Source organism: Python bivittatus, unplaced genomic scaffold (genome assembly GCF_059951505.1).
Source record: "Python bivittatus isolate LINGU-HERP-01145 unplaced genomic scaffold, Pbiv_v1 ctg000480_np1212, whole genome shotgun sequence".
NCBI lineage: Eukaryota > Metazoa > Chordata > Lepidosauria > Squamata > Pythonidae > Python > Python bivittatus.
In genome coordinates, this window is record NW_028277075.1 from 106,368,105 (window position 1) to 106,393,220 (window position 25,116).

General features: G+C 39.2%; 1 protein-coding gene across 1 annotated transcript in view; it reads right to left on the reverse strand.

Annotated features, from left to right (window-relative positions):
• Positions 1-20,079, reverse strand: part of LRP2 (LDL receptor related protein 2) — a 152,164-nt gene extending 132,085 nt beyond the window's left edge. Inside the window, exon 1 of the mRNA XM_025174591.2 lies at positions 19,856-20,079. Coding sequence (XP_025030359.2) covers positions 19,856-19,949 — 94 coding nt within the window. The 5' untranslated portion in view covers positions 19,950-20,079. The remainder of the gene's footprint in view (positions 1-19,855) is intronic.
• Positions 20,080-25,116: the final 5,037 nt, after the last annotated feature.

The window sequence follows — 25,116 nt, forward strand, 5'->3', positions numbered from 1 at the left end:
TAAAAAGGAAGTACTGCATCTGCAGCTTGAAGCAGCACCAAAGCTGGCAAAAGGATGCAAAGATCTCCCAAAGCAGTCCCATGAGAAGTTACGGAATGCAAGCTGATTATTCTGTAAGGGAGGCTGGACAGGAGATAAAACGGAATCGCTGGACGAAAGTATTGCTAGATAGGAACACTGCATGCTCTAACATTTTTTACTGGGCTACTTGGGTCATGAAGCATGCTAAAGGTGAAACTGACTTTTTTTTTAGATTGTAATAGAAATTAATAGCTGTACCACTGAGGCTCCATTCACAAAATCACATCCTATATCTTGTGATATTTCCCACCATCACAGCATCTGGCAACCTGGAAGCTGTAAAGAATGTTCGTTTTTCAGTTTCATTTTGTTCTTCAGGGCGATGTAGTAGAATGGATAGTAGCCAAAAGTTTACTATTTAAAAGGTATTCGCTCCCATTAATTTATTGTTTTTATTTTTATTTTTATATTTTAATGTATTGCCATTATTTATTTATTGCAATTATTTACTCTCTCTTTTCAGAATAGAGTTTTAGCTGAAGTTTTTTTTTCTTGTTTATTCTCTGTCCTTAGCCTTTGGAATGGGACAGGCTATAAATCTATAAATCTATAAATCTATAAATGAATGAATGAATGAATGAATGAATGAATGGAATCTCTCCATCCCATGGCTTTGGTCTAATATTTGTTCTCCTCTAGGCTGTGAAATGGAATGCCAACTTAGCCAAATCCACTTGGTCTGTGAACCTCCTTCCCCACCCTTGTTGATTATCAGAGCCATTTGTAGGAGTCTGGGGGCGAGGGGGATTTTTCACAATGTTTTTGCTGGCTTGGATCATTCCATTGGGGATTTTAATTAATGTGGTATGGGTCCTGCTGCCTTTTCTTCCCTTTGATCTTCTTGACCTCATGCTGAAGGAAGTATTAAGTATTACCTTTTTGTCTTAGCTGCATTTAAGTAGCAATCCAATGCATTGTTCAGGCTTTTAAAATCCACATAATTCTAGGAGCCCTTCAAAGAGCAGCAGAATGAATTGCTGGCTTGACAGAGCCAATGAACAACGTTAGCATTCAAAGGAAAATTGGACTCAATGGAAGACTGATTACTACTCACATTATTTTGCAGGAAATGTTTATTTTTTAGTCAGCCTTCTTAAAGATGGCAAAGAAGGCCTGCAATCAGCGAAGAGAGCCAAGAAATGGCACACTAATGGTATACTAATTTTGACAAAAATTCTTATTTATTTTGACAGGCACTGATAAATCTCAGCAGTTCTTTCCTGCGAACAATTGTGTGAGCAGGGTTCTTGGAGGAAATGACTGGTATGTTTCAAATAAACAATGCATAGCTATTAAAGGCTACATTATACTTTCACTTAGATGGGTTTAAAAATAAGCAATGTTGTGTGGGAGAGAAGAGTTCAGGAGTTGGTGTCAAAAAGATGGAAGGCTTCTTTTTCAGGGCTGCCATATTTGGGTTACAGGAATCTGGACAACCACTAGATGGCAGAAGAGAGATTTTTCTCAGTTCTTGTGCTTCAATATAGATATATTTGAACAATACAAGCTCTGTTCAGACCATTGCCTGAGTGCCTGAGGACTTGAAATCATATACTGTACAGGCCCGCTCACCCTCTTTCTTCTGTTCCCTCACTGTCACATCTTCAACCTGTTCACTCCATAAAATCCATGACCCTGTTTCACTATGGTTTTGAATCATGAGATGAGCTGTAACCAAGTTAAAGTGAGAATGAGAAGAGCCTATCTTCAGATGTCATGAAAAGGATGGGGAGGACTGGGGCAGACCTGGATATAGACAGCAGTTACAGCATCTGTGGCTCAACCCTATATGCAATTCTAAGCCTTTGTGCATTTAAGTAAGCATCTAAATAGGACTGTATTCTAGACCAGGGTCTGTTCTTCTCAAAAGGAATGCATTCTACGACATGAAGGAGTTGAGAATATATGGCAAACAGCAGAAAGGTAATCTACAAAATTCAAAAAAACGATTGTTAAACCAAGGAGCATTTTTCCAGATCTAAAATAGAGACTTTTTCAACAAACAGTGGAATCTCCAAGGGACCAAAAGCAGTTCTTTTATATTTTCACAGGTCTGTCTCACACCATCTTTTCTGAAGGCCTGTTTATTTCTTATACCCAAGGGCATCCATAGCGATGGTCACTGCCTTCAAAATGGCACAACTGGGCAAAGCCTTGCCCCTTCTCCTGTCTGTGCAGTGTTTGTGATACATAATAAGAAGGTGCAGGGCTTTGATCGCCCAGTTGTGCCTGGCACTTTGAAGCCAGTGACCATCGCTATGGATGCCCCTGGTTATATCACCATAAACTACAGAGATTCCTAGCTTTTAACTCCCTGCAGCTGAACCTTCTCCTCCAAAAATACACTCCATTATGCCTCCAAGAACTACACCCAGCTACTGATCCTCAATCTGCTGGGGCCCAGCACCAAGATAACTCACTCCAAGGTTTTCTATTCTAGTTACACTACCTAAACTGAATGTGCACTCCTACAACCTAAGGCAGTGGCTCTTAAATTCCCTGAACTTAAATATCCTAAACTTAAATAACTTAGATTGTTCAATGGCTGTAAATTCAAGTAACTTTTCTTCAGTTAAGTATTACTACTTTTGAGAAAAAACTTGCTTGTGATTCAAACTTAGGATAAAATCATGATCAATTTCTATATTTAACACAATAAATGTACAATTTTGAAAAATAGCAACAGACTACCTAATAATGTATCCATGGATCTTACTCCTGTGGAAAAATATGTTGGAAGAAAAACTAAATCACACTTTCCTAGGGCATACTCCAAGGCTGTTATTAAGCCAAGGTACAGAAGAGACTGATGCAATAAGACAGCCTGGGGTTTTCCAGCCATGCTGAACTTTCATCATTCCAGCCAACTGGGAGTAATGAATTGTGATCCAATGTATTTGAAGAACACAAGGAGTGGAGAAGGGTGCAATAAAGAATGAAGCATTAGGAAAATTGATTAATCTTAGGAAAGCTACATCAACCCAGCTGTGTTCTCTGGAAGCAAAAGTAACAGAGAAACATAGAAGGCAAAGCTGGGAACAACTTTCCTCTCTCTCTCTGGATTGTTTTGCCTACTAAAGTAAACACACAAGCCTTTGGATTAGGGCAACTTTTTAAAAAAGAAATATCAATGGCTAGGAAATTTTATTGACCATATTGGTGAATATGCCATATCGCCATATTTATTTTTGCATATAACCTTGCTTTAAAGCTATGAGTATAAAAAGAAACCTGGCAGTTTAAATAAAAAGTTTATTTTTAACTTAGTGTTTACAATATTATAGGGAATTATCATATTAACAGAACCATATCTCATTGTTATGGAGTTCAGTGTACAAGGTTTTCTTATATTTCTGCTTTTCCTACATTGCTTATGTTACTTGGATCTTCTACACAAATATCCGTTAAGACAGAGATGGGTAACTTTTTTTCAATCTGGAAGCCATTTTTAAAACATGTATTTTAGATTTACAGGCCTGCAGAGAAATGTGTCCACATCATCAGATGGGTAAAACTATTTAGTAGGTAAGGAGGGATGACTAAGAATGGAAATGGTTCATTTTGCCCTGGAGGGGTTGAACTCATCCATTTCCACCAATCGATCAATCAAAATTTCTTTATGGCCCAAGACCAAACACCATAAAAGACCTACATACAATACAATAACTATAAAAAGAAATTCTAAAAATTGCAAGAAAATCCTAAAGCAATTAGCAGCTAACAGTTAACAGAGGAACCAGACGGTTTCTAACAGCTATAGCTATTGATAAGAATTTTGCAACCTCCTTAGAGGTTTCTGAAGAGTGGTCACTCAGGAAAAGGGTGACAGCCTCCTGGTCACAATGGCAATTAGAATTATTAACAATTGGAAGTATTAAACCTGATCACCATTGGGTGTGTACCATGGACATTTGAATAGCACGTGTGAGACAGATTCTACCTCCAAGTCTGAACAGAAACAAGTTCAGCTTTCATTTGGGAGGTTTATATATCTTCCAGGTGTTGCCCTAATAGGTAGCACCACAGTTAGGGCCAAAGTAAGTAATCTCCTATGTAGAACATATAAGATGTTAAAGAAATAATCTAGAGAAAGTCCAGGAAGAAGGAACAATTGTGCTATAAAAAGGATGAGAGACTGACCCTGTCATTTTGGATATCTAAATCCCACATCCTCTGCTATAGTTCAGCCAGGGTTTTATCAAGTTCCAAAGCAGGAGGTCTTGATGGGGTGAGACCACAATATGCCAAATCATCATTAGTCTCTTAGGTGGAAGACAACCTACCCAGCAAAGTGACGTGAACTAAGGAAGTTCCAAAAGAGACTTGCCTCAGCCAGACTCTGAGATGACAAAGTCTTAGGCCTCAAGGGAAATGCAGCTTAATTCTAGCCACCATGTCAGAGCACTGGAAGCACTGGAATAAGGAATTCTTAGTAAGATTTTCAAGAATTTTGATTGCATTGCTTCTAAACTAGGAGACCCCTTATAAATACATAACTGAGCACCATACAGCATCGAACTGAGAACTTTGGCTTTAAATAGTTTAATTGCTGCTGGGACATAATTGTTACCAAACTGACCTGCAAATTTAGCAATTACAAGGGATGCTTTTGGGACTTTTACTAGAAGCTCTCTTGTTTGAGTAGACCAGCAGGTAGAAGATTGAAAATAGAGACACAGACGTTTAAAGGATTTTACCTGCTCAATGAGTTTGTCACTGATAGTCCATCTAGTTGGAGGCTTAAAGTGTTTCCTAGAGAGTCCCAGTACTTTTGTTTTGGAGTGCAGCCACTCTTCATTTAGCAGCCACCTCGTTTAGCAATTATTCACAAATACAACAGTAATAATATTTTTAAAACATTCATTTTCCAACCAACTTGCACATTTAGGACCAAATTTCAAATGCCTGACAACAAAGCCTTCAGTATGGAACTGATTAAGGTCTGGTCAGTTTCAGGCAGTAGGGCAAGCTGGCCAGAGTTCTAATCCACTAAGTAAGGTCATAGAGTTTAGGTTGTTAACTTGTCGGTAGCACTTTTTAGGGAGTAATTTATTTCAATGGTTCTCTAGAGCATAAAGAGAACTTTAAGGCATCTTCGGAGATCTAATTGGGTTACGGACATTATGGCTGCATCGTCACCATAAAGGAGAACAGAGATGCAGCGGTAGGCAAGAGAGGGAGGATGAGATTCTGGCTTAGCAAACCTCTCAACAATATTGTTAATGTAGAAATTAAATAATAGTGGGGTGAGGGTACGGCTTTGCTTTATACCTTTGCTAGTAAAAATGGATTCAATTAAATCACCAAGGATATTACCTTTTACTTGACTGGTTGTGCCATGGTGTAACACACAGTTTCTGCTTCCTCCTACAAGTGACTAGAGGAATGGAGCTGCTGGCCTTGGTCTTGTCAGTTACAGCTCACTAACCAGATGGCCAAGTTCAAGAGCATCATGAGCCATGGCTCTTTTTATGGATCTTCAGAACTGTTTAGCCTTGCATCACTATAGAAGAAATTTCTCTGGGACATTTTGATATGACGGTCCAGGTTGTAGGACAACAATGCAAAAGTCCAGCAGGTAATAACAAACTCTTGCATCCTTTCAGTATTACAGAGATTTGAAGTGATTCAAGCTCCTTCTCCATGTTTTTAGTGTAGTTTGAAGGTTAATGCTACTACTCTAAGCTCAGAACCTGAATTCTACCTACTTCAAGATAAGCATATTTTAAACTGTAAGTATTAAAAAGTGTGTGCATAATGTTACAATCTAATTTATCACAGATCCAAAATCTTCAAATTCCATAATTTCTTATATGCAAATATCATTTTGAATCTTGACTACATACAATATATGGGCCAGAAATTATCTAATCACACCTTCACTGAATGATGATGATGATAGCAGGAATTTTTTAGGGGCCCATCCCTTTTTCATCAGGTCAGCCACTAAGACCAAACCTACTCTCCTACTGACTTTATCAATCACTTACTGGTGCCATGTATATTCCCCCAGAAGATAAGTTAAATGACAAGATCTTCCCTTATCTTTTTAGTAATTCTTTGGATGTTTCTCCTCCCACTCTCCAAATGAAATGGCAAAGCAGCATTCCGAAAAAGAAAGGATCTGCAAACCTCCATTGTCCTTTTCTGTGCAACTGTAGATGAGGATGTTTGAGATATCCAATTATGCTAAAATAGAAAAGTATCCCTTAAAAGAGAGATCCACTGGAACTACTTTTATAATAATACAGGTTGGAAGTTGTTTTTGGAAATTGTTTTTGGAAGTTGTTTTTAAACTATGGTGAATAGTCATTTAAAGTTACCTTGGTATCATATTTGAGGATCGGCATTCAATAAAAGAAGTGCAAGGATGACACTGTGCCATGCTCCAAAGTTCAGCAAAGAAAATTTAAAAATACGTCTCTTTTCCCATTCCACACTCTGATTCACCCATTTTGTACTTCATCAAGCTTTTGCAACAGGAAGGGCAAAAAGAATAAAAACTTACACATTTTCTGAGAACTGATTCTCATTTTTTTCTAGCCCTCAAATGTTTACCATTCTAGTTCAACAATGAATACAATTTCCACAATTGTCAGAACATATTGAAAAACACGTTTGGCAAATTCCTTATAATACTTCATGACTAAATTTTCATTCTCTATACTCATTCAAAATATTTCTAAGCCTCCTTCAGTTAAGTTCTTGTACAGTACATGACTGGCAAACTACATGATGCATCTCTTATTTTATTGGCTATATTCTGCAATAAAAATAAATGCTACATATCCAAACAGTATATAGATTGAAAAGGCTGAAGTTCATGAAGACTGACAGAAATAGAATCCATGATAATGTAATAGGAACATTGCTAAATTAGTCTGTCAATTACAGCTCATAAGTTTCTGTACCGTGACTAAGCATCTAGAGCTGGGCATGTAGAGGGGATGCAGATAGGACAAAAACTGTATTTAATTTCATTTTAATTATATTTTTATTATATCATGAGTGATTTTCAGTCACAATAAATATTTGAATATAGTCATTTCATTTGGCAGTCTCTAAGGCAGTGTTTCTCAACCTTGGCAGCTTTCAGATGTGTGGGCCTCAACTCCCAGAATTCCCCAGCCAGCATGCTGGCAGAACAACAGCAGTAATCCCAACTGGTCCCTAGAAAGTATTTGGGGAAAGATCTTGGAACAGCAGTTGATTATAAACTGAATATAAGGCAGCAGTCCAATGCAGCTGCAAATAAGGCAAATTCATTTTTAGGTGACATCAATAAAAGTAGTATTTCCATATATGGGAAGTCATGTTCCACTTTATTATGCTTTGGTCAGACACTACCCCAAGTACTATATCTATACTATATACTATACTATATAAAGTTTTAGGTACCATGCTTTAATAAGAGTTTGGAGAAGTTGGAACTGATTAAGAAAAATGCAACAAAGATGATCAGAGGACTAAAAATTAAGCCCTGTAAAGAAATACAGAAAGAGAAAAGATGACAGAGAAAATATTGTAGTTCCTTTCAAATACTGGAAAGAATGTTATACAGAATGTGTAAAGAATGTTACACAGTAGGTCAAGACCTGTTCTATGTCATTCCAGAGTGCAGGACATTGAATAATGGATGTAAGTTGTGGGAAGATAAGATTCTGATTGAATATCAGAAGAAATTTCCTAACAGTAAGAACTGTTTGACAGTGGAACTAAATACCCAGAAAGGTGGTGGGCTCCGCTTTCCTGGAAGTACTCAAGCCGTCTTTCTGGGATGCTTTGATTTGGATCCTTCACTAAGCAGAAGATTGGACTTGATAGCCTAAATGTCTCCTTCCAACTCTGTGATTCTATAGCAAACAGAAAATGCACAAGGTATCTACAGCTGTGCTTGAGAATCTTCACAGAGTTATCCACACAGTTATCATGAAACTGTTTATCTCACTTCACTTGAGGGTGGGGTTGATCCTAGACAAACTTAGATAGCAAATGGAGGGGCAACATTTCCCATTAATTCTCCCCCAAACCTTCCTTTGCTTGGAGCACAGAGCTGTGTGTGCGCCACACAATCTTTTTTGCAACTCCCTAGACTAGTTGACTGCTTGTTGCACTCAAGATGTGTTGAAGGACTCTGTCCTATTACTGGTGGTGAAGTAACATTCAACTTCCATCCATCTGGCTTTTCAACATGGGGTGGAGGGCAGCCATCTTGTTCATTGATTGAGGCAGCACAGCATCTTAAACCCCATTGGTACACAATAGGGGTGAACCCCCCAAAATACAGAGAAGCTTGAAAAACACTGACCAACCTAGACGCACACTCTCATCTGACTCATTCTGGGTCTGCCTTGCTGCTTCAGATCCTTTAACTAGTAGTGCCTGTTGGAATGAACCCAGGACCTTTTATAACCAAACCAAGAACTCAGTTTGACTGTCAAGAATATGAAATAAATTTTTTCCTGTTTAGCCAGATGTCCTTACTATGGCTGTGTTCACACATAAGACTAAACCGGGATTTAATGGCCTGATCTGCTCATGACAGCAATGAAGTTGGGCAGCTTATACATGTGAAGGAATGGTTGGATGAAGGCTGCGCTCGAGGAGATAAGCATTCTCTTAGTCCTCAACAGGAGCGTGGGAAGTTTAAGAAGATGAAATTGGCACTACCCTAAGGAATTCACGGTGTTGTGGCTTGCTGGCTTGGGAAGTTAGATTCAGTCTGGAGAGATTCTGTCTTGAGGTGGAAGCTAATAAACGCAACAGAACTGTATCTGTGCTGTCTCAGGGAGTTCTTTGGGCTGAACCTGACAATATAATTTATAATGGCAGATTTATGTCAAGCCAAACACAAGCCACATAACAGTCTAGTATGAAGTATGAACCCACTCAAAGAGCAGGTACATTCAGCATGAACCAAGTCTACCTGTCACAAAAAGAACTATCCTGTTTATGTATTTAAAGACTACTATAGAATCAGGCATGGGAAACGAGGCAGCTTGAACCAACGGGTCTTCAGAATATGCGGAAAATTTGGAGCTGAGACAAATGGGTACCTGATGTCAGTTGATACACAAAAGGTACCAGAGCTCAGAGTTGTAGTTAGATTAACCTTAAGATGGTTGTGCTTTCACCCAGAAAATATTTTATGCATGGATTCAAAATATAATAAATAAATGCACAGCCATGCATACATGCAGACACATAAGGACAGTCTTTTAAAAAGTAGAACAGCTTTAGGAGGCAATTAGTAGCAGAGAATTATGGGAGACCTTGGCTGATTTTTAAAAAGCTAATCATGGTTGGTTAGCACTTGGGTGGGGGAACACCAAGAAATTCCAGGGCGATTGGCTACACTGGAAAATAGCAAAAAAAAAAAAAAAAAACCTTAGAAAATGCATATGATAAACAACTTCTATATTGTTGCTAAGAAAATGTGGATGGGACTTGACTCAAGTGACATTTTACCTTTCTGACAGGGGAGAATGTCTTAATGCATCCCTCTAATCTTTTACCAGTTCTAAATTACCATATACACACCCAGCTCTTTTCGTTTTAAAATATGGTATCAGGGATATGTTAAGACTGGAATACAGGAAACTACCTGGCACCCAATAGTTTGCTGGCCTGTGTAATATAGCGTAATAAATATTAACTGTGTTCATAGAACATACTTATCCCTAGTTAATTCAACCATGTTTTTTTTCTCTCTCTCCAATTTTCTAGGCTTGCATGACACACTGAACCATAAACTGAACACACAGATTGGGTTTGTACAACATGCTGGACTATAATGCGATTGGCTAATTTGGGCTTCAGCATGTTATCTGAATTCAGCCAGAGTAGCAGTAGTCCAATGCTTGTATTTTACCAATCCTGACAGATTATACTAATCCATGACACAAAGAAACAAAGGAAGGAATTAATAGATTTAAGGATAGCATTTAACCTATTTTAGGAAGACAAGGGCATGGCAGATGAGATTAATTATTAAAAGGGTTGTATATGACATGTGCATATATGTAGGCCAAGATGGAGCTTTTGGGGGATGTCCTAGATTTGAGGAATAGTTGAGTGAAGGGGAGTCTTTTTGATGAGTGGTCTTCTTTTCTGCCATTTTAAGACAGGAAATAAAGAAAATTGTAGTACACCCTTTAAAAAGATTTAATACAGTTTAAAGCACAATTTTCAACAATTGTGGTTGAAGAGGATTTTGAAGGCCACAGAGAAAGGGATTCATGGACCCTATTCATCCTCAGAACCTCTAGCTGCCCTCCCCTGAGCAAAAAAATCAGGGCTATCATACAATGAAATAGCAACATGCACAATTTAGGTCAACAGTCACAAGCTTTCGCATTGAATATGGCCTCCAAGGGATAGATCTATAGAGGTCTCTCGAGAAAAGAGAAGCAAGGAAAGAATTACTATCGACTCCCCCCATCCCATCCTCCCCCAACTTCCCATCATGAGGAAGGACTGCAAGATACACCCCCCTCCTACAAAGGAGCAACTCTATGCTTCCTCTTCTTTGCTTGCCTGCTTCTCTCCTTCCCAATTCTCTGCAACAGAACTAGAGTTGGCAATGGTTAGTATGGAACAAAAGAAGAAATCAGGGGAAAGCCTAGATATCTTCCCTTGCCTGCCTCTGCTCTTTTTTCTTCTTTCCTGGAAATACCAGGGCCAGAATCACCTATCACAACATGGCATTATGTGGCTTGTTTTCAGCTTAGCAAAGTGAACCCAGTACTGGGGTTTAATAAGGGTTTATACAACAATCCATGGTTTAAAAAATCCTGACCTAGCATGATGTGAGAACCAAGGAATATGTGGGTGGGGCTCAAGCTATGGATATCACACTCTCATATTACCATCCTTTTTTGCACTTACAGATCTTCCCCTGTCCTCAGTTCAAAGTAAGGAATACTAGAACAATAGGGTAAGCTGGAAATGGCTTGTTTTACTATCTGGCCACGAAGAGGATTACAATCTTCACTACCTCCTTGGAGTAGTCTTTAAAACCTAAGGCATCAGCCACAGATACAAAGTGCATTTGGCAGCAGGAGGATTTGCCCAAAGCTTATCTTTCATCACTTCATTGCAAAATGGTTATTCTGAAATACAACCCTGTCTTTGCCCCAATTCCTCAAGCAAATCAAGAATGTTTCCTAAAATGTATTAAGCAATCTTGTAGAATGGTTAACGGTGCGGTGAAAATGAATCTAACCATTTTGATGATCTTTTAAGATTCCAAGCAGGATGGACTTTATTCTGGCTCAACTAATTCTTATGGAAGGAATAGTGCATTTGAGTATTGTGCATTGTCAATATGGTCACTTTTATCTCCTGCAAAAAATACGTTATGAGAAACCTGTGTGATATCCAAAGTAAATAGGACTGGGTTCAATCCACATTTGTCCAAACTCTGATCAATCACTTCAAAACATAAGAATAAAAAATAATGAAAAGAACACTACTGGTTTGGTGCTTTTGTTAGGAGCAATCTAACAATCTCACTATGGATAGAGACGTGTAATAAAAAGGCACCCTGTTGCTAACCTGAAAGGGGAAAGCAAAGGCAAATGTAAAATCTAAATAGCTTACAGGAAAAGTACCATTCATATCTAAGATGTCAGAAGTACTGCCAGTAATTTTCAGACAACTACACAGTTATTTTCACTGCTGAATGCAATAATTTAAAAAGCTGTTATATTCCACAAGGTTGTAGGGGGAAAAAAAGATGCTCTAAGAATTGGCTTACACAGATTGATGAATAATGCCAATGAAAATATGCACCCACATTCGTAAGTAGTCTGCTCAATCACTAAATTCATTTAATGTCATAGTAGAGTGACAAATACACTTAATTGTAAGCAACTGCATGAATCATCACATTGAAGTAAAACTCCAAATCACAAAACATTTTTTTACAAAGAAGTAACACTTTTTCATCATTGTTTCCACTATTTTGCTTAATTTAATCTAAAGAGATTATAGATATTAAGCATCCTTTCCAGGTTGGTCTCTCCACAGCAAAAGTTTTGTTGATAAATGATGCCTGTGAATTTGTTTAAATGATGGAAATCTTCATTTTCTAGTTCCAGACATGCCCTACAACCAGAGGTGCTGGAGCACATGTAGATCAACGCCATCCCACTGAACAGTTAAAAGGGAATTTGTTTTTTAAAAAAAATACACAAATGGAAGTCCAGAAAGAAGCAGTAACTAAAATGACTCTTCTTGCCTTATTTCCATTCTGCTTAGTTTGAGCACATCAGACCTTCAGATTTGGGGGCCCTCCAAACTTTAGAATTTTCCTACAACAGATATGGTTGCTCTCTTAGTGTCACATCTAGTTTGGCCCTAAGGCTTTCAACGTATATTTACTAAAATTAGGTTAACTTATCTGTGCTTGCACAAATGGAAGATATACCTTAATATAATTAAAAAACTGCTTTCTGAACATTTTGGTAGTAAAAGACTTGCCTTAGTTCTTATGCATCATTTTTAAGAATACAGAATAGCACTGATCCTCCAGTCTCTAATCCATTTTAAGAACTGCAAAACCAAAAAAAAATTAAGAGTGATTCTGAATTACCTCGGATATATGTGGGCACAGTTAATATTATTATCAAGATTTCCATTTGGAAACTGTTTTATTCATATCGTATATACTTATGTGTTTCTTATTGTGCATCGCTTCAGTATGCCACTTAGATTCATTTTTCATTGAAGTAGTATAAAATACTAGAAGATAGGTAGACAGGCAAGCCACTAGGCAGGCAACCTGCTTGTTTCAGTATGTAAAATACCAATTATTGACATCACTGAAATATAAAAAGGAATACTTAGGTTATAAAAAGTGTTTGATTGAAAAAGATTCTTTTAAAATGGACTAAAAAGATTTTAACAGTATGCTCTCCTAACATTTGGGCTTGATTCTTTGCCTTGCGAAAAATATATGAAAAGCAAAGAAATGAAAAAGTGCTATTAAGATTTCAAAATAGAAGGATGCTTAGAAGTGTGAAGAACATCCCCCACTTGTATTCAAATATGTTTCAAAGTGCGCATGGTTTACACAGTCTCTGCTCCCTTAAAACTAATTCAAGCTTTTGTCCTGTGTATACTTACCTGGGAATAAGCACCAATTAATACTACTGAGCTTGCTTCTGAGGCTGAATTGTACATTCTAACACAATATATTGACAATGCTCATATATTGCCAAGTTAAAGAATCTGACCCACTGGGCCACCAAAAAGAATGACTGTTGCTAGGTTCCTTGACTTCTTATGCGGTTGGGACCCTCCTTGGACATTCACTAGATGGGCAAAATCCAGTCAGAGGAAATAAGTTGAAGCCAAGCCACAAAACCTTTGTAGATTGAGACTAGCACTGTGAATTGGACCCGAAACCTTTTAGTAACCAATACAGAAACTGCAAAACCAGTATTATATTACAATAGCAGCTCTCACCTGCTACTAACCTGGCTGCCGCGTTTTATACTGACTACAGCTTTCAGAGCCCATTACAGTAGTCTCATCACATGGTGATGAGGATCTGAGTCACTGTTAAGGTTTCTCAGTTGAGAAAAGTTCCAACTTAGCACTTAGCTTAAGTTTTCTCTCTTTCTCTGCCTCTGTATTCCTTACAAATTTATCCATTTTTTTCATTATTATCTGCCATCAACTCTTAGTGACCACATATTCAGATAAGACAAAATTAGGAGGTGGAACCTCTTCATTCATTGATATCCATGATTTCTGGCACACAAGTTGGAGTTCTAAAGGGTGCTCTAATTTATTCAAGATCTATTTGTGACTTCCAATACATTAGTGGATTTGCTTTGTCAATTAATTCAACAGGACATCCCACATATTTAAGAAATCCACATGTGCATGGTAGTACATGAAAAGCTGTGATTAAAATGGTTGTCTTATACAATACATCAAAACACCTTCTGAAGTATATGTCTTTTACTACCGAATTACCAGGCTGAGTGTGATTTGTTAACTAAAAAGTCTAATACAATATAAAGTGGTTTTCATTAAGGAAACAACCTATACATTATTTACTTTGTATTGTCTAATATTGCTCAGAAAAACACTCAGATGAGAGTTAATTGGAATAGCTTGAGCCATCATCAGCTTTTAATCATACTGAAACCTGAAATAGATGAACTCATTACTCTATGGTGGAAACAAATGTTGCTGTGTATTTTATTCCATCCACCTCCATTTGATTATGAAATTTATAGTAAGCTTTCTTCACAAAACTCAAGGCTGGACCAGAGCAATATCTGCTCCATCTTGTGCCTTCAAACTATGTTCTGGGAATGAGAATTGTATATTCAGTTTTAAAACTTGATTTAAAAAAACAAAATTATAAAATTCCCTTTTGGTTAATCTTACATGAAGCTGTCAGATGAAGTAACACAAATCATTGAGGGTCAAATTCTGAAAACTCTTCCTCAGTCTACTGCATCTGAGAGAATTCTGCAGGAGTCAGCACTAAGCTTAAAAAAAACTAAGATAAAGGCTACCAGGTTTAGACCTATGTTATACAAAAGAAGATACTGAAGTAACAAGGCACTCAGAACAATAAAATTTTAGCCTAAGCCCAGGAGCGGGGGAGGAAAAATAAAACTTTAACTGGCATCCTCATTTACCATCTCCCCCTAAATGACTGTTTTCTAATTTCCTGTTGAAACCATGAAAGGTAAATTTGGATTAAATTGAAATTTTGTGTCTCAAATTTCCAATTAGCTCAGTATAAAACAACAGAGCCATTTTTCATGAATGTAGTTGAAGCACTAAATAGATTGTACATCTGCCCTAGATTAATATTGCAATCCTTTCAGAAATAGGCACAATTGAGTTCAATGAGGTATCAAAGAAAGTAAGCCAAGGGCTGCAGTCAAAAACTCCACAAATATCCCATACCTGCTTGTCTTCAGTTTAATAATTCACTGCCATTGTAACCATTGGTAAAGAGGAATTTAAGTCTACTCGAGTGTCATCTAGTTACTGCTTTCAACAATTAACTAAAATACTGTCTTCTTGTCCTATTCTCCACTTTAGGTGATTATTTAGCAAATTCCTGATATACTTCACTGCCTGGAACATAAAAAAGAGTAAATTATTAAGGAAAGATTAAGGAAGGTACAAAAATCAAGTGCCATTTTATCTTTTTTTTTTTTTAAAGTAGTATTACTATAGTTGACTAAAAATTCATTGTTCACCTATAAAAGACTTCCAACTTGCTTCCTCAATCTTGCAAAAAACAAGATAATGGATCTACAGCCCTTTCCTTTACTTATAATGCCAGAAGGATCTGTGGCTGTTAAGATCTATTAATGTTCTAAAAAAAATCCAAATTAAAACATTAAAGAACTATTAACAAAAGTACTAATAATACTTTAATGAAAATAATTATTGAACTTATTGCTCATAATATAAACTGGAATAAAGTAACTGCAAAATTGCAACCAGTCACAACAAAATGGTAAAAATTACCTTTTGTCTTAAAAATAAAGAATAGTTTAACAGTTTCCCCTTTAAATATAAGATTAAAATCCTCCCTCTGTGATGTTAATAAAGTCACCGTTACTGAAATAGAATTGCCCCAAGAGAAAAGGGTACAGCCCTATGTGAAATAGTGTCTTTTTATTACTGTATGTTATAAACGTGTTTCCCATACTGAGTAGAAAAGCCAAACTCAAGAAAATATACTGACTTCCTTGAATGTAAAAGGAAACAATAATTTCTTGCTGTGTGAATGAGCATTGGAGTATAGGCCCTCTCCATAATTGTAGTTCTATTCACAGTCTTATTTCAGTACTGTACCTCTTATTGATTTCCTGATATCTATTGGTTGACTATATCATAGAGAACACCATTTCATTAATGGGGACTATAAGCCAGGAATATTAGACTGTGATAACACCTGAGCATCTCTGGATGCAACACTCTGCTTAGTCTTCACTCACAAATTATTCAGAGTAAGGATGAGCGTGTCTTCAAATCAAAACCATTGCTATGGGTACGAAAAGTGTTTTTTGCTTTCTCAGCTCATATTTTGCATGGCTTGTTTTCATCTGAAATATATAACAACATTAATCATCAGGATCCACAAGAAGGAAATTCATCAAACCTTCAAAATGTTCTACTGCATCTTCTTCCTGAGCCTATCAATTATGCACACCATATTTATTTTTTGAACAATGTTCCAAATTAGGGTAAGCTATATTATGCAGAGTGCATAAAAGGAGTAAAAAACAGTAAGACAATGAAATTAAAGGCAGGAGATTAACAACAAAGAAAAGGAAAGGTAGTTCAATCAGTTTATATCAACACCATTCACTATACTTCACCGTATCTTTCTATGCTTACAAATCATCTTTGCTTCCACCATGTTCATCAACCAATTTATGCATTCCCTGTTGTTCTTTAAGCTTCTCACCTGTTTTGAAAATCTCATCAACTCCATCCAACTACAATTTTCATAGTCTTCTCTTTCCTCTGAACCTATTCATTCTATATTTGTTTTGCAATTCGATCCTCATTCATTCTCCTTATACAATCCAACTACAGTACCGCATGCATTACAATTTTTTTCAATCTAATTTACGAGGTGGTAGGAAAAGCTCTTTCCAGGAAGGATGAACTAAAATTATAATGGCACTATTCCTCTTACAGCAAGATCAAATACCTAGTAATTTGGAAAAAGAATGAAGCCACTTAAAATTAAGGTAGTGGCTACCACTGCAGTCTGCAAGCTAGCCAAATTCCTATTGGAACATGGCAATTGTCTAGTCAAATCTAAGATACAAAGGCAACTATCAAAAGCAATTTAATGTAAGATTTAACAATAGGTTATAACAGGAAAGTATCTGCTAGCTGAAACAATAGCTGGCAATGGAGGAAGAGATGGCGTAATAGCAGTAGCTCTTCCCTTACCCTCTTCTTCTCTCTATGCTAATTTTTCTCAACCTTGGCAGCTTGAAGATGTGTGGACTTCAACTCCCAGAATTCCCCAGCCAGCCATGGAGTTGAATTCTGGGAGTTGAAGTCCACACATCTTCAAGCTGCCAAGGTTGAGGAACACTGCTCTATGCTACTCCTCCACTAAGGTCCTACTGGACCTTGCATGACTAGACTTGTTTCTTATTAAAGAATGAAGTAGGACTACATCAGCTGGGCCGAAAAAACCCTTACAACCACTAAATGATGGGAAAGTATTCAATTTCTTTTTATATTTTCTGTTCCCAGCTAGTGGTAGCCTGCATTTCCACAGCCCATCTATGATAGTCTTAACCAAAGGCCTGGGGCAAGGGGAAGCTTGAGGCTCTGTGCACCTGTAGAGTCCACAGCAGCCATCTCCCTTTGCCTTCCCTATTTATACATCCCTGGCAGCATCCAAACTTTTCAGAAAAAAGCCAATAGAGAAATTACAGTGAAACAATGCAGAAAATCTAATTCAATTTAAAAATTAAAGCTTTCGAAAATTTCAAAAGTAGGTTTTTGTTAAAAATTGAAGACCTCTTGCTTTTCTAGCATGACTCTTTTGCAAGATCATCTTCTTTCAGAAATGACATGCTATGTATTGCTAGAGAACGTTTAAAAATGGCTAAAAAGGAAGCGCATTATCACTATTACATATATAACTCATTACAGTACAGTGACATCTGATACAAGTACGTACTCTGCATCATTTGTATGGTGGTACCATGACATATAAATTGTCATTTGCCCCCTCCTGAAGATACCCATGAAAACCAATACACCTCTAAATCTTCCAAGTGCTACAAAGTTTAGCACGTGCTGCAAGTTATTAACATGACCATCTTTAGGAACATGTTTCCAGGGTCCATAAGGGTTCCAAAGCCAGCAATCTCCTCTTAAAAAGGTAGAAAAATACAATTTCAACTGAGAAGGGAATCGGAACCCTGATTTCAGACACTAGTGAAAATAATATCCATGTCCATACATTACACAAGCATTTCTCAACCTTAGTCACTTTAAGATGAGTGGACTTCAACTCCCAGAATTCCCCAGCCAGCATGGCTGGCTGGGGAATTCTGGGAGTTGAAGTCCACCATCTTAAAGTAGCTAAGGTTGAGAAACACTGCGTTACACTGTGTGTTTATGAACCACAAACTGAATAAGCTATGATTAACTGGATTCACACCACACATGAAGGCAAAACCAAATAAGTCACACTGACAGCAGGGTATGGGTACACAATCAGGAAGTGCAAAGAAACTTTTCTGACCTTCTCAGCCAGAGATTCTGAAGGGTCTCCTAGTATACATCAGATTCAGGTACCTGCCTAACTCAGTTCCATTGTCGGAAAAAGGGGGCTGCTAGCAGTATAATTACTAGAATCCTCCTAAGGAGATTATGCCAGGAGTGGAGCAAAGAAAGCAGATTAACCTTTTGAATGCATCCACACACTAGCACTACCCCATCCCCCCCCCCCAGGCCTATATGTGTTCCCCAGGAAATTTGCTCCTTCTCCTAATCTGGTCCAACAATAGGGCTTTCATTCGCTGTGGAGTAATTATTGTTGTGTTTGGGTGCGACAAGAGCGAGGGGAGCGGCAGAGCAATTACAAGGTGGAAGTGAGGAGGCGCGGGCCTTCTCCATCCTCCACAACTAAATGAGCGCCAAGGCATGAGGACGACGAGGAGAAACGAAGCGGCCTTCGGCTCCGCAGACTACACTGCTCAGCTAGTCACGTGGTCCCCGTGTTGCCTAGCAACAGCAAAGCTAAGCGAAAAAGTTCTCGCGTTCTACTTCGAATCTGCCTCAGACTGATCGAGGGAAGCGGGCTGGGCGCGAGGTTAAAAGCTCGGGGCTCGTTCGAAATGCGTGGTTCTGAAAACCCTGAAGGCCGCCCGCAAGCATCTCTTTCAAGCCAAGGATGCGTGATCGTATCAGACTCCTACCCGGAGGAAGCCTCGTGGGGGACCTTGTGGCAAATACAACCCCCATCCCTCCGTCAGGCGCACCAGACGCTATTCCTAAAGAGCCAACGGGAAACGGCGGGGTGGGGCGAGAATAGCAAAGGCGTTGAATGGCCACTAAGACGCGCGTCCAGCTCGACTCCGCTGGGCTGTTTGCAAACGTCTTGAGCCTCTGAAGTTGCGCCGGGCTGTCAAAAAAACAGGGAGAAACACAGCAGCCCACTATAAAAACGGGTAAATCGTTGTAGAGTCGGGTGGGAAAGTGAGCGGGTATCCATACGCTTTTCGTTCGCACCGCCAGGGCGCCGTTTCCTCTGAAGCCTCCCTTCGCTCTGAATTGGCCTGAACGAGGGACCACGTTTTAAATCCTACCGCAGATAGTATAGATTGAAGCTGAGCCCTCTTTTCCCTCCCGGCCCTTCCTTGTCGGTCATCAAAAAATGTCCACTCTGGGAACAGACTCTTTTCTTAGGATGTAATCCTGTAAACACGCACTGAATTTCAACTTCATTGGATTCAGTGGGACTTACTGAGCAGACCTGCAGAAGTTTGTGGTGTTATCTTTCTTCTCTCCATTGGATTCCTCCTTTCCTTCCCTCAGCCTTTTCCAAGCTGGCGCCCTCAGATACAATTCCCATAGCTCAGGCAGCATGGGCCCTGTTGACTAGGAGTCATGGGAGCTGTAGTCCGGAGCATCTGGAGGACGCTCAATAGGGCAGGCTTGCTCTGGCCAGGGCAAAGCCCGGTTCCTCTCTTCTGGGAAGCCAAGAGGGTTCCGGGTCACAGACCAGAAGCTGAGTTTGGGGGCTTACCTTGGCAGCTCACTTTCAATATGCAGGCAATGAGTAAGATGAGCAGTTTGCAAGCAGCTGCTCTTTCCCCGTCGATGCGCTGCTGCACTCCCATTTGAGATGCTCTGATCTCCCAGCGCTTTTGCCGGGCTAAGGAAAGCGCGCTTCTCTTTCTTCCACCTTCCTGGTCCCGCTAGTTGCAGAAGTAAGGAGTGCTCGTCAGCTGAAACATCGCGTCTTCCCTACTCTCCCACCCTCCAGACATTGCATAAAGCTCTTTATACCCGGCGGCCCCGGAACTAGCATGAAACATTGTTCCAAACCCTTGTAGATGGGGCAGGAGTTGCCACTCCTTCTACACTTTGCGGCGGGGGGGGGGAGGATACTTGCAAACAAAACTTAAGCCACTTCATGCTGCACGGCTGCTTTGGAGAGGAGCTGAAGAAGCTTAAGTCTGAATGCAAGGAGCCTTGATTTAAAATCATGACTGTAAAAAGTTAGAATCAAATGGGAAAATTTCAAACTGATATACATTATTTCAAGGAGAGCACTTCCCGCTGTTACAGAGATACTTTCTGAAGAGTTTTTAGGAAGGCAGTAAAAAAAAGGCCTCCTTTCTCAGCCTTAACCTGGTCTACCATATAGGGATTATTTTTAAATAACAAGGACTGTTGTGGGAAATACTTTACCCAAGTTTATGTGTGTGAAATGTTTTGCACACTCAAGTCCAATAGCATGTGAATACAAGTGCATGTTTTCCCATATAGGTTGCTCTTACAGTTAAAGAATTTATCCACCCATGCTTGCACAATTCTAGATCTATTATTCATGTCTGCCCCTGCAATGTAATATTTATACCTCTTCTCCCCTCCCCTTCCAAACTTGATGAAAGCTTGGTTCTTTCCTGGGCAAACTGGAAATTATTAGTATGAAACACCTCAGGGGAGAATAACTAAAGCAAAGAGTTGAATAAATAGCATAGAGTCCAGCCTTCGTGTTAGCAGGGTGAGCTCCTGTTTCCTCCCCAGTTCCTGTCAACCCAACAGTTCGAAAACTCACGTGAGTAGATAAATGGGTACTCTCACTCCGGTGGGAGGAAAAATGCTGGCGGCGCCTTGCAAAAAGGAGTCGGGAGTAGTTGCTGGTAAGCGCGAAAAACCGCGCTCGCCCGAAAAAGGGCGCGAAGCAATGGAAACCCCGCCTCCTGTGCTCGCCGGCTGGGCTCTGCTCTAGGAAGGAGGCTCTGGCAAACCACTTCCAAAACACTTGCCTTGAAAACTGCAAGGACTCGTCCAAGCAGTCACTGCAGAGTTGGTAACGACTGAGCGCAGATAAAAAAAAAAATTAAATGGTTTATTATACTATGTGCAGAATACTCTCCTGTGCTTAGATCTGTGGTGGGCAAAAAGTGAATTGGATTTATTGGTCACTCTAGGTGATTTGTAGAATAATTCCCAATTATATAACAATAGTAGCAACATAATGGATATATAGTGAAATCCTGCTGAACAACTGAAATTAAGAAAGATGGAAATGTAGGAGTAGTGGAATGTATGTAAGGAAGGAGCATGAGCTCCATTCAGTTTTGATACCCAGAATTCCAAACTCCTGGTTTCACATTTCTTCAACTCCACGTATTTCTCTTATTCCAGGCACCAAGTCTGCCACTCCTGATTAAAGTGACACGTATTTTGAAATCATGTTTCCATTGACTGATTGGATTCAAAATGTAATCTCTCATCAGTATTGTTCCTACTTTTCTCTAGAGGGATTTTATACTAATGATTAGTGGTGTAAAAAATTGTCCAGGCAAATTAGCACTACAGACAATTTTTCATGAGTAAAATGTTTAAACAATTTAAAATGCTAGGTGTTACTTCATGAGAGAATAGAAATATAACACAGGGGTGGTGGTAGTGTTTTAAATGCCCCCATAGTTGATTCCCATGGCAGTGGCCATTCTAAATACAATATAGCAGAATCGCTGGTATTTCCAGATACTAGTGGTTCCAGATCCAAGTAGCTAGCTATAGAAATAAAAAAAACAATTGCAATGGCTATCCTTACTCAAGTTATATGAAAACTCTATGCTGAAGAGCATTCAACATAACTTTTCTCCCACTCTCAAATTATAGAGCTCAGGGCATCAAACAAAACAGAATGAAGGGAAGTTCAGACTTGATAGGGAGAGCGACTTCATTACAGAGAACAGAATTAAAGTTTGTCATTTGCTTCCACAAGTATTGGTGATAATCACAGTGAGCCTGTGCTCCCTCCAGGAACAGAAGAAGATGCACCCTGGTTTCTCTGTATCTGATCACTGTATACCATACTTGATGGTTGGGGACAGAATTTCTGTATAGCATTGAGCTGTACCCCACCCTAGCCTGCTTCTTCTCCCCTTCTCTCTCAATTAGTTTTGTAGGGAAAGGTTATGGAGGGCAGTCAGTGTCTCCTGTTAAGAAGCAAAGAGTGGGAGCAATGCACAGGAAGACCTTGTTCCCCAGCAGAGGTGCAAGAAAGAAATGTGCTATAACTTCAGGGAACTTCTAAACAGCCAAATTATTTGGCTGCTTGCACCCCATTGCCTTTGGGTCACAACTAGCATTGTGGGAAGGTCTCTTGTTTTAGGGGCAGAGCTTCTTCTGAGTGTGATTGGCCTCATTACTTTGACATGTCATCAGATATGAAACTTGTCTCAGTTGCTCTGTGATAATGAATTCACACATGTAATGTAGTCACTCAAGTATCTAAACCACATATGCAATAAATATATACATCTTGAATTGCAGCATTTATTTACCTATCATTCCTATAGTGTTCATTTTCTTTCTATAATTATATATTTTAATCTAAAATACCTCAGGCCAGGCATGCCCTTTTAGTCCAGTCTACCACACTGGCTTCTTGTGGAGATAAGGGGAAACATCTGTAAACGCAGCCCTGAGCTCTTCAGAGGAAGGACAGGCTATAAATGTAAAAAAACAAAAACCACATTTAATGGGTGAAAAGTCAAATCCAAATGCATAGCATTTTATTGTGCAGCTTAGATCTGCAGCTTTTCCAGTAACCCATCGTGTAGATACTTTGCAAGTTGCTGGAGGTTTTAAAAAATACCTAGAACTACAAGGTCTTGAATTACATTTCTGCTTCCGTTGCCAAAGAAATGCATGATTTTACATTTAGGTACTAGCTGCCCATCACAACAGGTATAAACCTGAGCAATATGGACATTATTGAAACCACCACCACCACCACCCCTTCTGCATTGCAAGAGTCTATTTGCAAAAGGAGGCAAAAATTATATCTGTTTAAAAGTAAAGCATATTGGCTGTGTACTAAGAAATGAACCTTTTCTCTTTCAGGCCTGTCTGCTTTTACTTTTCCCCATGCTGGATCGCTCAAGGACTCTAATCTCCAAAATGTTTCCATTAAGGCAGGGAGTAAGAAAAAGAAGAAGAAAAAGCACAAGTGTCTGCAGGTTTGGTAGGGTTGTGATTTATGCAGGTTCAGGGTTGCTTGGGGTATGGTACGACACAGCACCGGGGTCAAGCCACAAGAAACTCTGGGGGCAGATCAGAATATTCAATGAGCTTCCTGGCACCTTTGAATCACAAAGAAGGGATAAGATCTCTCCATCACAAGATCCAGAGACTCGGAGATTGGAGGAGGGGGAGGGAGGGAAGAGGAGGGAGGGAGGGAGCGGCTTTTCCAGGCTCCCGGCCTGCCTGTCTCCATGCACTGTGGGCGAACAGGGCTTGAAACATTCCTTTCTGCACGGAAGGGCTTTTCCTATTGTTGTTTGCTTTGTGGTTCAGTGGAATTCTTGTCAGGGTTTCACAGCAAGGCCCAGGCAGCAAGCTGGCCAAATGAAACCAGCTGCTCTTAGAGAGGAAGGGATGGGGGGGGGGGATGTCTCCCCTTTTTAATCCCAGGCAAAAAGGGAGGGGGTAGGAATCTAGGGAAGGCTGCTGATCTCCACTGCCCCAATAGAAGAGAGGCACAATCGCTGGCTGCTTACGCAGATGTTGGCAAGCAAGCAAGCATGGCCAACTGAGCCCCAGACATGTAGCTCTAGCTGTCCATTTCACTCGAGCACTTGGGTCCCAAAGAAAGCTGGAGGGTTTGCCCTCAACCAAGAGAACCAGAAGGTCTGAAGATACAGTATAAAAGAACATCAGTGTCCTGTTGGCAGCTTAGCTTGAGCTCTACAGAATTGTTGCCAGTCTTTCTCGGAAGGAAGCTAGAGCTACTGTGGAATCCCGGTTTCCAAACATGCAAAATAGGGGCATATCACCTACTTCGGACTTTTCCTGTGACATTTAAAGGCAGTATCTTTTACAAACACATAAAAAAATTATTTTGGGTGAATTCAACCAAAGATACATTGAAAGACAACATATCATGGGAATGAAATAATGGTGCAATATTAACTTTTTGGCTTTTCACTTACAAAACTCTGTTTTGTTGCATTCTCCTTTAGATAGATAAACATATTTTATTTACTTATTTATTTAAAAGATTTGTATGGCCACCAAGATAACTTCTTAAGGGAGTTGTGAGGATCCCATCCTCAGAAATTGCTTACTGTAACTTCTCCTTTTTCAGATATAAGCATTTCTGGTCAGAGTTTTATGCTCATTCAGTATACCATTCTGGTATGAACATGGCTGATTTCAAGTATCTGTAGAATTCTAAGCCACAATTTGCCTAACTATGGTTAGTTGAATAAGCCACAGTAGCTGGGTTCACATATTGCATCAATAGCCAAAAAAGCTTAGTAGGGCGTAACACACTGTATAACTTCAGTCTTTCTATTAAAACATATATTCCAAATAATATTTAAAAACTAAGTACTATTGGCTATATGGTTACTTAGGATTGGAATCTTTAGATTTTAGCCTAGAAAAGTTAAATGCTTTAAAACAACTTTGGTTCTTTTCCCAGCATTTCAGCCTGAATACCTGTTCATGTTCAACAGCATTGTGAATATTAAAATGTTCAGGAAATATATTGATTTATTTGTTTGATGACAGGTCAATACCTTTGTTAAGACTCTGACCTCAGTCAATATTATCATCCAGGTTAGGAAAGGAAACGATACTCTTGGTAATTTAAGAAGATATGCCACAATTGCATTTGTTTGCTTAGATTAGGGAATGTTTATCTATTCACTTAAAAAACCAGAAAACTTGTTAGTGGCTTCCTGCTGAAAACAGTCCATTGCACAAGTTGCTGGTAAATCAAATACATGACCCAACCACTCAGGTTAAAAATTTGAA